The following is a 16267-nucleotide window of genomic DNA, read 5'->3' as shown; positions in this document are numbered from 1 at the left end:
TCTCTACTTCTGGACATTTTTTGTTGAGAGCTTTAGGTGTATAGTAAGCCATCCACTGAGACAAAAAGGCCATTCTTTTAAAATTGGCAGCTCTTAAAGGCTTGCTCCCTAACTGAGATATGCCCTGCCACTTCTGACTTGAAAAGGTACATTGAGTTTCCCGGGTTACTCTTTCTAAGAATTTCTCGACCAGTGGAGATTCACTTTGGGTACACAAAAGACAGTACAAATTACCCACTCCTCTCACTTTTGCACCAAATAGAGCGGTCACCAGCTTAGTAGGGGTGCCACTAGAGGAAGGAGTATATATATTTAGAAAATATATGATCTGTAAATATAAAAAATAATTCAGGCTTAATGTGGTCGCTGCATCTATTCTGAACCTCTTGCCAGGTAATTACTCTATTTCTGGATTAAAAAGCGCCTCAGCTCTTCTAGACCACATTCCTTCCAATTTCTATGGTGACTAGATTGGATTGAACTTTTACATTCACCTAATTTTAGATAGTAAAACCCATAAGAACTAGCTTGCTTACAAAACGACTAATCTAAGGGAATCTTGCTGCAGAGTCTTATATCTGGTTCTCTTGGGGAGTTTAGAGGTTTTCAGAAATATTTGGGACTGCAAACCAGATTCCTGCACCATCTTATTAAAAAAAAAGTTGTCTGATGAACCATTTGATGCCAGCAAATGAGCTGTTAAATCTAAAATAGCTGCCTCATAATATGTATGAATTTGCGGTAATGCTAACCCACCCTGATTGATAACCAGTTGTAGCACCGAGAGTTTAACTCTGGGTGCTATCTTACTCCAGACAAACTCTCTGAACATAGTTTCTAGCTCTTTGAAGTAATTACTATTAATTTTTATGGGTATATTTGTAAAAGGAAAGACAAGTAGAGGGAGTATGGACATTTTGATGAGGGCTACACGGCCTAACAAAGTCAGTGGTAAAAGCAACCAGTTATCCAGCAATTTTAAAATTTTACCCGCATGACTTCGTAGTTCAATTTAAATAGCTGCCCGTATTGATTAGAGACATAAATCCCCAAATAGCGTATTGGATCCAACTTAAGGGCTTGATGTTTGAGATTTGCGGGAAGAAAATCGCTATCAGTATTTAAAATTATAATCTCTGTTTCGTTTTGGTTTATTTTATAGCCCCCAATCAATTCAAATTGACTAAATTCTATTAAGACCAGGTCTAAATTCTAACTCTCTGGGTTAAGATATAAAATAGTGTTATCTGCGAACAGCTTTAATTTCTACATTGTTGCGGATTTTAATAGCCAAGGGTTTGATAAAGAAAGTAAATAACAAAGGAGGAAGCAAACACCCTTGTCTAGTCCCATGATTTATATTTACTATCCCTGCACAGTTTGCAATTATCACCACCTACGCCTGAGCCCCCTGATAGATATTCCAGAGCATTTTTGTGACCTGAAGGGGAACACTGAATCTACCCAGACCATAAAAAAGGGCGTCCCAATTAACCAGGTCAAATGCCTTTTCGGCATCTACCAACATAATGAATGCCGGAGTACAATTGTTATTAAAAAAATCGAGAGCCTGTATTAAAAACCCTGTATTCGAAAACATCAACCTCTCAGCGATGAACCCGGACTGGTCTCTGTTGATCACTTCCTGAGCTAGGGGAGTAAAACGCTGGGCCCAAATTTTCATTAAAAGCTTGTAATCAGCATTAAGAAGGCTGATTGGACTACAGGAGTTGACGTCTTTGGGATTCATACCCTTTTTCACAAAGCTAACGATAATAGCTTCTTTAAAGACTGAGGGGACACTGCCACCAGTGTTAATATTTTCAAAAGCTTTGTTAAGAAAGGGTCAAATCCATAGCGAATGCCTTGTACAATTCTATAGGAAGCCATTGTTTCCGCAGGCTTTCGCTCCTGCGATTGAATTCAGGGCTGCCTAAATTTCAGAGCCTGATATGTCAAGTTAAATCTGATCCATGAGAGTGTTGGACAAACTCAGGAGATTTACACTTTTGAAGTAATTCTGTATTGAATGTAGCCCAACTGCATATTTGGTAGCGTAGAGCTGGTGATAGTGCTGCATGAAAACTTGAGCAATCCCATCCCTATCTGTCACTACGACTCTGGTCTTGGGATCTATGACCTCTGTGATTAAGGCCGCTTCCTGTCTGTTCTCAGTTGACTCTGCTAAAGGTTTACTGACCATTTGGCTTTCTTTATATACACGTTGTTGAAAAGTCCGAGAGCTGTGGATTTCTTCAATTAAGAAAAAATCCTTTAACCCCTTTTTAGCCTTTTCAAGCTGACCCCGTAGAGGGGCATTTCTCTGATTTAGTGCAATATAAACGGCCTGCTGGACTTCAGCTATTTTAATGCGCTGTGTTTTGGACTGAGTGACCGAAAAGGCGATCATTTGCCCACGCACAGCCACCTTGAAACCCCAATACCGAGAATGGTTCCGCCGTCCCTTCATTGATCCTAAAATAATCAAGTATCCACTCTCTTAAGCCTGCTACCCATTGGTGATTCTGGAGAAGAAGACAACCCATCTGCCACCTGGAACTCGTCCTCTTCCCCTCTTCAATTTCTAAATCAAGCTTAATAAAAGAGTGGTCTGAAAATGAATTAGCCCCAATTTCTGCCTCTACGTAATTCAGAGACCAAGATGTTAAGAAAAAGTCAATATGAGATGCTGTCTGAAATAGACGGGAGTAGCATGTATACTCGCACGCAGCCACATTGGCTTTACGCCATGGATGAATCAGCTGATCGTCCTGTATTATGGCATTATGGCATCAAGGACTTTTTTAGTCTTTGGCTTCAGCGGTTTCTTATTTTTGTTAGAAGTATCTTTTCTCAGGTCTTGGATGTAATTAAAATCTCCTCAAAAATTAATCTGGCCAGGGGCTCCCCTGAGCAGCTCATTAACCTTCATCAAAGCTGAGGGGTCATCCATGATTGGATCATAATAATTAGCAACGTTCAATGTAGTCCCATTTATTTAGCCTTGACCCATAACCATCTTCCCTGAGGATGTCTAGACTTGGACAAACTTCCAAGCCACACTTCGACAGAGGTAAATAGCTACTCCTCTCATAGCCAAACGGGCTGATGCAAAAAAAAGCATTCAAGAAAACTAAGAAGAAAGAGCTTAGGTGAATTTGTTTTAAGGTGAGTTTCTTGGAGAAAGAGAACTTGGGGCATAAAGGAGGCCAGCCATCTTATAATCCCTCCATACTTTTGTTTATTTAACATACTGTTCGCATTTACTGACATAATATGACATTTACTAACCATTTCTAATATTTAAATAGCGACAATAATCAAGCGAGTTTTCCACTCCCTTGTCCCCTTTGCTACTGCTCTTTTTACTGCCATAGACCCCCCACTACCCACCGACCCCCCCATGCGGCCCCCCGAAAAAATGTGAGAAACCCCGCCGGCCACATCTCACTCCCTGCTACTTCAGTATGGGGTGCCCTGGAACTGCACCCTGGGTGACCCTCCCTCCGACCATGGAGAGCCTTAGCATCAAAACACATTTTTATTTTGAAGAACAGATCTCTTTAAGCAACGCCTGAGCTTCCTCTATATTGGAGAACATATGGAATTTCCCTCTCACGAGGGCTCAAAGCTTAGATTGGTGGGCTATTGAAGCCAGTGCCCCTTGAGCTTTAAAAAGATATAGTAGCTTCAAAAACTCTTTTCGCCTACGTGCGGCTGCCACTGGCATATCAGCAAATATCCGACATTTTGAGACCTTATTGATAGGAAATTGTCTCTACTGTATTGCCTTAGCCAGAATCTTCTCTTTAATGCGATAGCCAGCCCAGTTAATCAAGATAGTACGTGGGATCTTTGAATTGGGTAGGGGGTGTGAGGGGTCTCGATGTGCCCTTGTTATCGTAAGGTCTCAAGTAAATTCAGGCAAGACCTTCTGCTTCATAAACAACTCAACCCATTGAAGAGCTTGAGATCCCTCACTCCCCTTGGGTGCCCCAACTATACGTAATTCCGAATGTCGAGAATGATCTTCAAGCTCCTCGAGTTTATTCTCTAGAACGATTTTTATCTTTCACTGCCTTATTCACTCTCAGGAGCATGGTTTTCATTTGATCATCCAACAGGGCGATCCTTGATTCAGCTTCTTGAATTCTAGCTGGAAAACAAGCCACAGCCTCCTCGATTTTCCTAATACGCTGGTGGAGGGAGGCTATCTCATTCTTTTGTAATTTCTTCACTTCTCTTATCTCCTCCAAGATAAGATTCAGCATGGTCTTTATATCGATCTGTTGAGTGTTAGGTCCTTCGTCGATGACTCGGACTCGTCCTGTTGTGACTTACCATCCTGCTTCTGGTTCCTGGCTAGCTGGCCTGAGAATTCCGAACATGCCTTACAAGGCGTCTGGAGCTGTGTCTGGGGCTGTGACTGCTTCTCCGGCTCCTGCACTATGGTGTCTTCAGGGGGTGACTGACCCGAGGCCTGATTCTGTGGCGTTGATGATACAGTCTGACAATGCAGATGTTGACCAGCATTTTGCGATACCAAAGCGACTGCAGTTGCGACTGTAGAAGGAGCCTTCCGGTGGTAATAAAAAAATAAAATAAAAAAAAGAGTCTGCAAGGTGCTAGTTAGCCCACCCTCTGGCCCTACCTCTATAAATTGCTGCAGGTTTGCCGTAGATTTGGCCGAAGCCACCTCAGAGGCTTTTTTTTTTTAAAAAACAACGGAAAGTCTTTGGAGGTTTTCATCTCATCCTTGTTTGTCCTTGCTGTAGACGTGGCTGCCTGTTCCTTCTCCACACTGGTTTAACCTCCTGTTTGCTTCTGTGCAGTGTGATCTCCACCCACCTGATGCAACTCAGATGGCTCTTCTTCAGAGCTCTCGAAGCTTGAATTAAGGCCAGGTCGATTTGGAGTATGTTCAGCTCTTTCCGCCGATGACACCGCTTTTGCCTGGGCTAAGCAAGTTTTGGCTTTGAGCCCTGCTGCAGAGTCATCTTTTGCAATAGTGTTCGTCTGCTTCAGATGTTTTCCCATTTTTCCTTGGATCTTGGACAAAACAAACATTTTGTTGAACAAACATTTTGCTTTACACCCAAAGAAGCTAGACCTTTGGCGGGGAGGGAGAGCTTCAGACTTTAAAACCATCAAACCCCCCAACCTATTCTGGTAGCTGAGTCAGCTGAGACAGTTATAACCTGGCAGACTCACCTCTGCAGACCGGCTTCATCCTTTCTGCACCCTAGCCACTTCCAGACTCAGGCCCCGAGATTGCACCAATCACTGTGGAGGTCGTGGAGAGCTCAACTCTGAAGCGCCTCGCCTCACACCAATCTCCGTCCGCCCTTCAGCTTCCAACTAGCAGGTATCAACCACCTTCAACCACAGTCTCCAACCACGTCCACCATCGAACTGCAGGCCCCTTCCACAGTGAGCCCCGCCGTGAGCAACTCAGGATGCCAACCGTTGCCGAAAACGCCAAAAACACAGAGAATGCTAGCTGGCCGAGGCCTCCGTTTCCGGGTCGCTAATGCTCAGGTGCAGGAATACGCGAGCTCCATTACCGGGGGAGGAGCAATGGTCACCTGTGGCTGCACGGAGGCGGGGTTCTCCGCAGCCATCCCCTCCTTTTCATGTATAATTCTAATGAGTTGATGTAGGATTTATTAAAGCCAACATCTTTATGTATACATGGTTTTAAGGTTAGCATATGCATTTTCTATGTCCATCTTTTCTTGAGATGCACACTTTTTATACAAAGGCCGCCTAGATGGCTAGGGCCATTTAGTGCATGGACATTATAATGACACAGAGGTTGTGATAAATATCTCAAGGGGTGTGAATGCTACTGTTTCTCTGATATATAACAAGACGGGGATCCCCCTTTCTGCTAGACCTTCCACCTACTGGGTCCTACCTTATTGGCCACCATTGCTTGGTCCAAAGCAATCTTTTCTCCCTTTATAAAGAATTTGGAGATTAAAACCTATTTCAGGTTTGTCACTTGTAGATCAGGTCAACCGGTTTTTTTCAGAATGGAATAATGGAATGCGATCTAGAATATTGCACATAGATAAATTCAATGATAAACACTGACAATTCATTACAAAATTCAATTTAAAATGTTACACGTAAAAAGGTACAATTGTAAGTACAATTAATTAATTATGCATCATCAAGATTGCTGTGAACTGTCAGAATTTCATTTTGCTGAATAACCCACACAGTGGATAGAAGTTTTGCGACGCTAATAATAATATCATCGGTGCTAGTTCTTAAGATTCTCAACGCTGTTTCGCATGATCTGATCCCTAAAAGGTGATAGACTGGCGTAATCCATCTCTTTCAGGGGGCTTCATAATCTTTGCAAAAGAAAAGCAAGTGATGAAACGTTTCAGTCTGAGATCTGCATGAAGGGCAAATAGTGCCAGAGCAGAATTTCTCTCCCCACTGAATACAGAAACTGCTAATTGACAGAATCGCATATCTTAGTTTTGTTAAAAAAAAGGTTCAAATAATAGGGTAGGTTTGTGGTCTAAGGGGCATGTTCATCAAAGAGTTGTATATCTCTTGCACCATGCAACCTGGTGCAAGAGCGATGCAACTCAAGTTAGATTTATCAAGCCACACAAGGTGGCCTTGTGTGGCTTGATAAATCTAGAGTAATGCAAAGCAGCACAAATAGCAGCGTTGTGTTACTCTGCCCTGAAAAAGGAGTTCCATGGAGCGTGGATGTTCCCACACATTCACCAATGGATTTTGGTGCATTTCCAGATTTACCATTACTGGGTAACTTGGGAATGTGTCAAAAACCTAGCCTCCCCAGGTGAGGCGTAACAAGGAGAAATATATTTCTTGCTCCTTGTTACTTCCTGCATTCTTCAGCACACATTGAAAGAGGAATATGCCTCAGGGGATTATTTTTATGCAGGCAGGTGCCCCTTCCTTCACAAAAACATCCTTCATACAATGCAGGCACCTAGAACGCTGTGGGCAAGAAGCATCAGTTTTGAAGGGCCTGACCCCTCCCCTACAGATCACAGCACTATGGGCAGTGTGGGCTTTGAAGTCCTGCCCAAAATCTGTGAAAGCACGTCCCACACTGTCGGCAAGAAGCATTGATTTTGAGGGGGGCCTACCCCTGTCTCCACAGATCTCAACATTATGTGCACTGTGGGCTTTGAAATTCTGCCCCAATTCCGTGAAAGCGCGACTCCATGAAGTATTATACATTGCTAACAGCACCACCTGTTCAATAATATAAAGATAATACAGGTCACCAGCAAATTCTGTGACCAGAGAGAGGAATGGGCCAAATAGAGACCTTTATAAGACAATGTATTTTAAATTTGCCTTTAAACATTGTGTATGGTAGTGGGTATTCTGTTTAATACATATTAAACTCGTAGACACCGTCTCTTTTTCAAGAAAGTTCTTTTGTTTTCAATTATTCAGGATAATTTTGTTCTGGTGCCCCCAATAGTTTGGAATACATACTATTTACCACACCACCCTGGTGAAGAAGAAACATATACTGTCACATTCTCCGAATCCTGAGGGACAAATAATGTGTAGGCACTTACCAAAAGGGGAAGGAGCTATAAAGAAATATGATGATGATGGAGCCGTCTTAGTTGAAAAGTTTACTCCAAAAATCTGAACGTGATTGAAAGATTTCCTTTTTTTTTTAAACAAAGGACTATTGTCCATAGTCATAGATTGGTCACCAGTATGAAGGCTTTAGCCATCAATTATTCTTTGGGACATTGCAGGGAGCATTTAATTAACGATAAAAGTGTGATGAACAGATGAACAGTAACAGTGAGGCAGTACAAGAGAGCACATGGGCAGTTTTCAAGTCTCATTATTTTGAATAATAGCATATCTAATAAAAAATTTTTTTTAAAACAGAACATTGGCAATACCTGATAGCTATTTCTCTAGTTCTAACAAAGTTGTGAACCATACTACTCGGCAGTTAAAATCCTAAATGGGGTCCCATCTGCACCACACCACTGGCTTTCTTTCCCGTTCCATGCCTGTCTGCAGTTAATTAGGCTAGCACCTTTCCTCAAACAGCTGCTTTAGAACGCCAAATTTAATGGTTCTCTGTATTTATATTTATGCTTCTTTTATCCCCTTCTACCTAAAAAACATTTGAGTGTGGAGCCTTGGTTCATGTTTACCATTTTGTGGTATCTTAATGAGAAAGAGTGAAAAGTGTCAATAAATCAGCTATTTCTTCCACTTGTGAAAGTGTTCTACTGGTGTCTGTCCTTTTATCACTCCAGTTTAGCTTAAACGCAGCCCAGTCGTAAACACTTATGTGCAGTCAGTGTTTTTCATCATTATGAAAACTCACGACAGTTGTCAATAAGCGAAACTCAGATCATCGCTTTCTCTGATAATTCATTATTCCTATATTGTGGCAGATGATATCCATCCACCACCTCAAGAGATCCAACTTTATTTATCTCCTGCTCTGCTTCATAACGCAAAGGGATGGCATCCCTGCAGATGTTTTTTAAGTGACAGGTTGACCTGGTGCCAACATTTCTTACTACTAGCAAATGCAGTGGCAATGGGTGCTCCTATTCCTTTATCTTGGAAAGGACCGGAAATTATACCAGTCTACAAAAAGGGTGATAAATCTCTCCCAAGTAATTACAGACCAATCAGTCTAATAGACTCAGCTCAAAAACTTATAGGTCGGCTAATCCAAAATAAAATACAAATGTGGGTAGAGGAACATAATGTTTTATCCCCATTCCAAGCTGGCTTCCGCCCCTGCACCAGCTCTGTGGATCCGTTTTTTTATTTCATTTCATTATATTGGAGGAATGTTGTTTTATCTAAAGGGTCACTTTATGCAGTTTTTTTCGACCTTAAATCTGCTTTTGATTTAGTCCCCCGTCCCATGCTGTGGAAGGTCCTGGCCGATCAAGGAATGCCCCCTGAGCTGCTGACTCTTGTAGTTCGACTGCATGAAAATAACTTTGCAAGAATCAGATGGGGGGGGGTCAAGGAGAGGTCACTGACGCATTCCCTGTCGAGCGAGTTGTTCGGCAGGGATGCGTCCTGGCTCCCACGCTATTTTCACTATACATTAATGGTATAGTGGATCACCTTAGTAGATCTCCCACTGATGCGCCTGTCTTAGCGGGGACTCTGGTCTCAGTACTTATGTACGTGGACGAAACGCTGATCATCTCGCGTACCCCAAGTGGGTTGCAGAAGGCTGTTAACATCTTCGGGGCATTCTGCGAATCACGTGGACTAGAGATTAACACCTCTAAAACAAAACTCATGTCCTTGAATTTACGGAAAAAAAACCTTTATGTAAAATTTTCCTTAACAACACCCCCCTAGAGGAAGTGGATGCTTTTTCCTATTTGGGCATCTCATTACAGAACAATATGGGGTGGAAATGCCATACAGACATGGCCACCCTGAAATTTCAACAACTTGTGGGAGCTCTTGCATCCAAACATAAAACCTCCTTTACTAAGCCCATTACACCTGTCCTGGAGATTTACCAAACAAAAGTAGTAAGTGCCACCCTGTACGGATCAGAGCTTTGGGGATTTTCTAATCTAACCCAATTAGCAACATCTGAGAGGAAATTCCTACGAAGGTTGGTGTTCCACAAAGTACACCCACAGTCCCGCTGTTGTTTGATTTAGGCAGGCAAAATGTGGTTGAGATAGCGAGACTGAGGCCATTATTGTATTGGCGGCGTATTTACACTACCCCTGAATTGGCTCACTATGCAACAGCCCTGAGAGATATAATAAGGGCTGATAAATCTAATGTAATCAAGTGGCTTAGTGAATTAAGGACACTTTTAAAAGATCTGGACATTATCCAGCTATGGGATACTTCTGACATGACAACATTCCCATCAAAAAAGCTCTTGAAAGAAAAATATTGGGCAATGGTCTGTGACAGAGTCCATACGAATAGTACTGGCACCAATTTAACTGGCCGCTTTCTTGATTTTAAATTGCGTCCCCATTGTGAGGCATACTGGGATATTATTGAAAGGCCTCAAGACCGCAAATTATATTTCTAATTTAGAATAGGCACACTTACAGTAAAAGCCTTTAGCTCTAAATGGGTACCACTAGGAAGCGATAAATGTCAGAATTGTAAATATAAGGTTGAGTCTATTGCTCACATTCTTTGAATGCCCTCTTTATCGTGCTCCACGCCGTAAATGGTAAAAATCAATTTGCTCGAATTTGGGCACACGGAAGTATAAAGATGCCTTACGAATACTGGAATCTGACTGTTCGCCTTGTATAGCTGTAGCAATTGCAAACATTTTAAAATGGTATTGTATTATACGCACCCGCACTTTCCAACCTCATGCTGCTAGCTAGTAATCACCTGTGTTTTATCTGAAACAGTTTTTTAATAATGGAGTAATTTTATTTTCTTAATTGTTGTTATATGACCCATTAACAAGTAAGCTATTCGTATTCCAAAACTACAGATTTAAGATATTTAATAACTATTTTAATTATGTGATGTCCATGTATTATTTATAGTGTAATGTATAGTGATGTATTGTGTGTTGCTTTTATGACAATCTGTCGAATAAAGCTTTTTGGATTTGATTTGCAATGGGTTTTAATTTAAAGAATTGGATAGAAGAATTGGATGTTTGATTAATGAGAAATGCTTATAAGAGCCTCAAATATATTACACCCGACAACGTCACTGCTGTCACTGTTACTTATCAGTCTAACTAAATATGTTTTACCACCCAATAAAGAAAGAGATTTGCCTCGGATTCCAGTTTATATTTAAAAACATACTGCAATGTTTGCATTTTGGTTAGTCTTTTGCATTCCTCTGCAATTAGGATATACCTTTGAATTTAAAGAGCAGAACTTTATCATTCTAAAGTATCATAAAATATTGGATACCATATACCTTCTGCCACCCACAAACTTTCTTTGCTAGACATGTAGGAGTGCTTATAGCTTACAGTTGGATAACTTTTTGTAAAATAGATACTTTAGCGTAGGAAATATGAATATACGTTAGGAAAATATATTGGATTATAAGAGATATATTATGTGCTTTGTAAATCATTTTTCATATAATGATGAAACATTTACAATAGACGATACACAATTCCAAATGATTCAGATTGATACAGCTGATTTACTACAATACTTTTGGTAGTTTCTTTGAAAGTACATGGTAAAGGCTAGGGCTTGTTCCATTCAATTGGGAACACTGTTACACCTTTATAGAGTTCCTAAAATTGTGTTCCTTTTTGTATGCGTCCTGTGGCTAACCTAAGATAGATCTGGGTAACTGGAAATGGCAGACTGATGCAATGGCAAAAAAATCATATTAGGAGACATCACATTTGCTGTATGACAGAGTTAAAATGGATGTCTGTGCCACTTGGGGATATTTGTAAAATGGCAATTGCTTTCATTACCTAAGGTTATTCAAGTGCTAGTCCCTGGTAAACTTAAATGTGCTTGGTATTGTTTCTATCGCCCAAAACGCTACTTCTATATCATGCTTCTGGTACATATATGGGCTTATTTCCCTCTAGCTAACAACAGAGATGGAAGCCAGACATACATAGGAATAACCTTTAATGCCCATACAGGGTCATTAAATAAGCTTTGTTAACTAACATAATTGAGAAAATTGTACTAAACAGTATAATATAGTTGTCCAGTTCCTCCTAAATATCTTTTACATAAAGGTACTGGGCATTGTAGTTAATTTTTTAGAGTGTGATTTGATGTTGAGAGCAACTAATTGTAGTTATAGCTTGAATGTAAATTGTGGATGTATAATTATATCCTAGTGTTAGCTCAGTGAAGCACCTGGTTTTTCTGGTGTTTTTCGTTTCAATTTCCTATTAGATTACTAGAGTTATGAGGTGCTTTATTAACAGGAGAATGTATAACATCATGCTATAATATTATTTATGGGGTTTGTTCAATTCAAACATTACTGGTTTTACTTTTTGTAGATGTAGTTCTGTACTTAACCAAATTTAAAAGTTATTTGTATAATGCAAACTATGCTTGCATCTGCTATAAATGATTTATCAATTTTACTAAAATAACCATATTGGGATTTAACCTTGTTTAAACATACATTTTCTATATAAAGTAATTGTTACAATGATCAATAACAAAAAGTGGTGGAGATGTATTCTGTTTTATTCTTGGTAATATTTAAAGCCTGACATTAATATGAAGGGTTGTCATTCCAGCACTACATTTCATGTCAGAAATCAGGTTATTGGGTGAGGGGGTTGGTAACCCTATTCAATCAACAATCACAATCCTTGTGAGGGTGAACCACAAATGTCTTTCACTGAACCTGTGCCTGGTGTAGAAGCAGTAAGGCTTACCTTCGAGGCAATGTGTAAATTATTTACGCAGCACACAAACAGTAATAAAGAGAAAACACAAAACAAGAAAAATTCCACAACAATTTAGGAAAATAGAGGACATTCTCATGAAAAAAATGACACCAAAATGAATTAATTCCAATCAGTAGCACAGGAGTTATGAATTGTTCAACTTTTAGTGGAATCTAGCGCCTAAAAGATCAAAGCGCCAAACGTGGGTATCTGGTCATGCAAGATCAGGTCAAAGTCAAAGATTAAGGCAGACTGCGATAGATTGGAGCCAGCACTGGGTTACCTTCTGACTTAGAAGAAATTCTGAAGAAAGGTCCAGAAGGAGGCACCACGCTCTGTCCAATGGGGAGTTGCTGGACAAAGTCTCGGTGGTCGATAATGGCGGGGAAAAAGCTCTGAGCACGAACAACTGGATATCCATGCTGAGGAGGTTGTCATCATCAATGGCGCCACCCCCCCTTTCCCACTGGGTAAAGATTTTTATCTTCAGACTTAGACAGCTTTTTTGAAGTTGAGCAGAATGAAGCTGCAAGCTGTAGCTGAAGAGGGCTCCACTAGGCTGGATACTATCGCTCGGAGGTCCAGTTGAACAGGATCTGCTGCTGCAAAGAAGAACATAGCGGGAGCTACCACAAAGTCAGGCCGACTGGGGATGCACCTTGGGCGGATCGACTGGCAGGTATGTCTTAGTCTTCTGTTAGAAACATTTTTACCAAAAAGTGCCAGAAGAACTAAGTGCCAAGTTTTATGGTTAGGCAAGAGCAGGATCTTTAACACCACTTCCAAGGGTTCATGACCTGGGGGCACCACTAGGGAGAGTTAGGACTCACTCCAGCAGAGGCCAGGGACAGGGTTTAAGGACTCTGGAGCTTGTTATTTCCCTATAGCTCACACAGATGACCCGCCAACAAGCCCTTGGTAGTCCTGGGTTAAACCAGCAAGGCAAGCCTCTAGCACCAGGGTAGTCCTCTGGGGAGAAAGGCAGGCTTCAAGCAGCTGGGTAGTTCTCTGAGGGTCCAGGCAGTCCTTGTGAAGTCTTCCACAGATAAGGTGTGCACTGAAGATTTGGTCTGAGGATCCAATATTTATACCAGGTGCCATCCTTTGAAGTGAGAGAATCTTCTAGGCTACTCCCACTTCTGGTTCTGGAAAGTTCTTCCCTTTCCCTGCCAATGCTCTAAAAAGCCTGGGATGTCAAAAGACTAGTTTCACGTTCCTTTGTGTGTGTGCTAGAGGCTGCCCATTAAAATTTAAGCGAGGCAGGAAACAGCTCCACCCCAACCATCCTGAAAGGATGGCCCATCCTGCCAACATCTCATCCCCTTTTGTCACACTTTCTTAAAGGAATACACAAGGCCAACAGCTCAGCAATTCACAGTCATGTAACTCATGACCCTGGCAGCAACACAACGGGTTAGGACTGGCAGATACCAACTTTCTAAAAGTGGAATTATATGAATTGTGCCTTAAAATCCATCTTTACCTTAAAGAGGATTTTAAATTATAATTAATTTATGTCCAAACATGATATTCCTACCTGCTCCTAATCAAAAGTTAATCATTATTACATGTAATAGGGTAATCCAATGTTATCCTATGGGAGAGGTAGGCATTGTTTAAGAGGAATTCCTCATGCAAAATTCTGCACTCACAGCTTGGAAATAACCACTAGTGCCTTGCACACACACACACACGCACACACACACACAGACACACACATACACAAACATACACACACGCACATATGAAATTTTAAAAGATCGTTACCATTACTGTTATATTACATAAACACTATACAAAATACACTTCTAGGAGATAGAAGTACAGTGATAGATGGATGTATCCAAAAAGATGGAGATTTAAGAACACAGTATTATTGTATTACAAATTGAAGCAAACTAATATAACAGCTAAGCATTTCCTAGTGACATGCATTAACTTGAATACTTTTGGGTAATCAATTATTAGTACTAATAAGTATATGCCTGGCACCCTATATTGAAAGGCCGGCATGGGTAAGAAAACTTCACTTTTCCATGCACAGTGGTAATATGAAGCAACTAGTAGCCAGTCTTTATATATGCTTCAAGTCATTGCTTCCACTATGTCCCATACTGAGGCCTTATCCAACAAGAATATGTTCCGCTGCCTCTGTACCACATTGTCCACATTCAGAATTGAACTACTAATAGTGTCTGTAACAAATGACATCATGGAAGAATAATAACAGGTGAAACAACTTAGCTATGCTGCAATATTTTAAGTATTGTGAAATATATCTTCTATGCACTAACCTGCATTGTTTACAGAGGTGATATGAATAACTATACAATACATAGAGAACCAGTAATACTCTAAGCTAAAGAGGGCTTTGTCCTTTTCATTGCTTCGTTTACTGTACTAACCTTATTGTACATTTGATAACCCATTTTCATAACCTTTGAAGGTGCAATGTTACATGAAATCATCGAATAATTAGGATTTTCATTCACTGACCTCTTTGCATTTGGCGCAGGCCTAAACAGAGCAAGGATTGGCTGGAAGAAGGAAAGAACCATAACAATACATCCGAGGACAGGATGGGCACCCTGTGGGTAAAGAGAATGCATTGTAAACACGTTTTTGCTTGCACTATGAAGATAACGTTGTTAATTATCCACGATTATTGCGTGGCCCTAAAGGAGGCTAACAGCCTTGTAAAAATAGCCTGGAAATGCATACTTGTACAGCGTACTCTGATTACTTTGTATATTGCATCCTAAGTTTTTTTATACTGATTATGACCTACCATTTTAATGTAAACTAGGCCTTAGGTCCTCATGTAGATGCTGGTGCTAAATACAGCTGTAACGGCTCACTGCGATTATGTAGGAAAATAGATAAACTGTTGGAGAAAGAGGCTGCATTTCCAATGTGAGCTGAGGCTGAACCCCTAAAAGGTCCAAATAAATCTAAATCTCTACTAAGTAAATAGGTTTCTGCAGGAATAACCTGGCTCACCATTGGTTAGATGGTGCAAGACACAGAGAAAAGTACACATTGTACTTCAACAGCAGCATTACAAGTAGTGCATAAACAAATTGGACTTCCCATGCAAATTTTGTACAAAGGAATACAATTTCATGATAAAAATGACACTAAAAAGTGGAAAATTGTGTATAAGGATCAGCTGTTATTTAAAACTGTTCCATAGGAAATAACAAAAAAGATAAATTTTAGCCTCTTTGAGGCTGACACTCAATGGAGCAATGTCACAAACAGGCGGCTTGTTCATCTCATCAAAATTAAGAAGCACCAGACTACCAACTGTCAGCGTCTGAAAAATATAGATACCTACAGATCAGACACGCTCTCCATGCACACAGGGACAATACTGGAGGAGGCGACTTCCTTAGAGGAGAAGCTGTCGCTGGATCACCGAAAAAAAATCGATATCCCTTGTCTCCAGGAAAATACTCAGTAACTCTCCAGACATTCTCCAGAAGGTAAAGACAGACTGGGAAGAAGATATGGATGAATTTGAAGAGGAGGAATGGGAAGAAGCCCCCATGGGCCTATGTGAAATCGCTATAAAAGCAAGCTTTCGTCTTATACAACTCCGTGTCCTCAAAGATCGTACTACTCAAGAACGCTCCTACATAAGATAGGGAGTTGCACGACTGGACAATGCCCACAGGAATGCCACCAACATGGCTTCTTCTTCCTCATTATCTGGGTACGCCCCAAGATCATCTGATGAGAGATAGTGGAGTGCATGACACGAGTCACAGGGCTGCCACATAAGCACAATGTGAAATGGTCGTGTTGAACATATGGTAGGAGGAAAAAACTCCAAATTACCCCAAACTATGGCCGACACTA

The 16267-nt window shown here is 40.8% G+C and overlaps 1 protein-coding gene across 4 annotated transcripts in view; it reads right to left on the bottom strand.

Annotated features, from left to right (window-relative positions):
* Positions 1-16267, bottom strand: part of LOC144755443 (putative ferric-chelate reductase 1) — a 552454-nt gene that overhangs the window by 76338 nt on the left and 459849 nt on the right. For all 4 annotated transcript variants that reach the window (XM_078644381.1, XM_078644371.1, XM_078644398.1 and 1 more), the window contains one exon: positions 14903-14994. In XM_078644381.1, the coding sequence (XP_078500507.1) occupies positions 14903-14994 (92 nt within the window). The remainder of the gene's footprint in view (positions 1-14902; positions 14995-16267) is intronic.

The sequence above is a fragment of the Lissotriton helveticus genome, chromosome 1_1 (genome assembly GCF_964261635.1).
Source record: "Lissotriton helveticus chromosome 1_1, aLisHel1.1, whole genome shotgun sequence".
NCBI lineage: Eukaryota > Metazoa > Chordata > Amphibia > Caudata > Salamandridae > Lissotriton > Lissotriton helveticus.
This window is presented reverse-complemented; position numbering and strand designations above follow the sequence as displayed.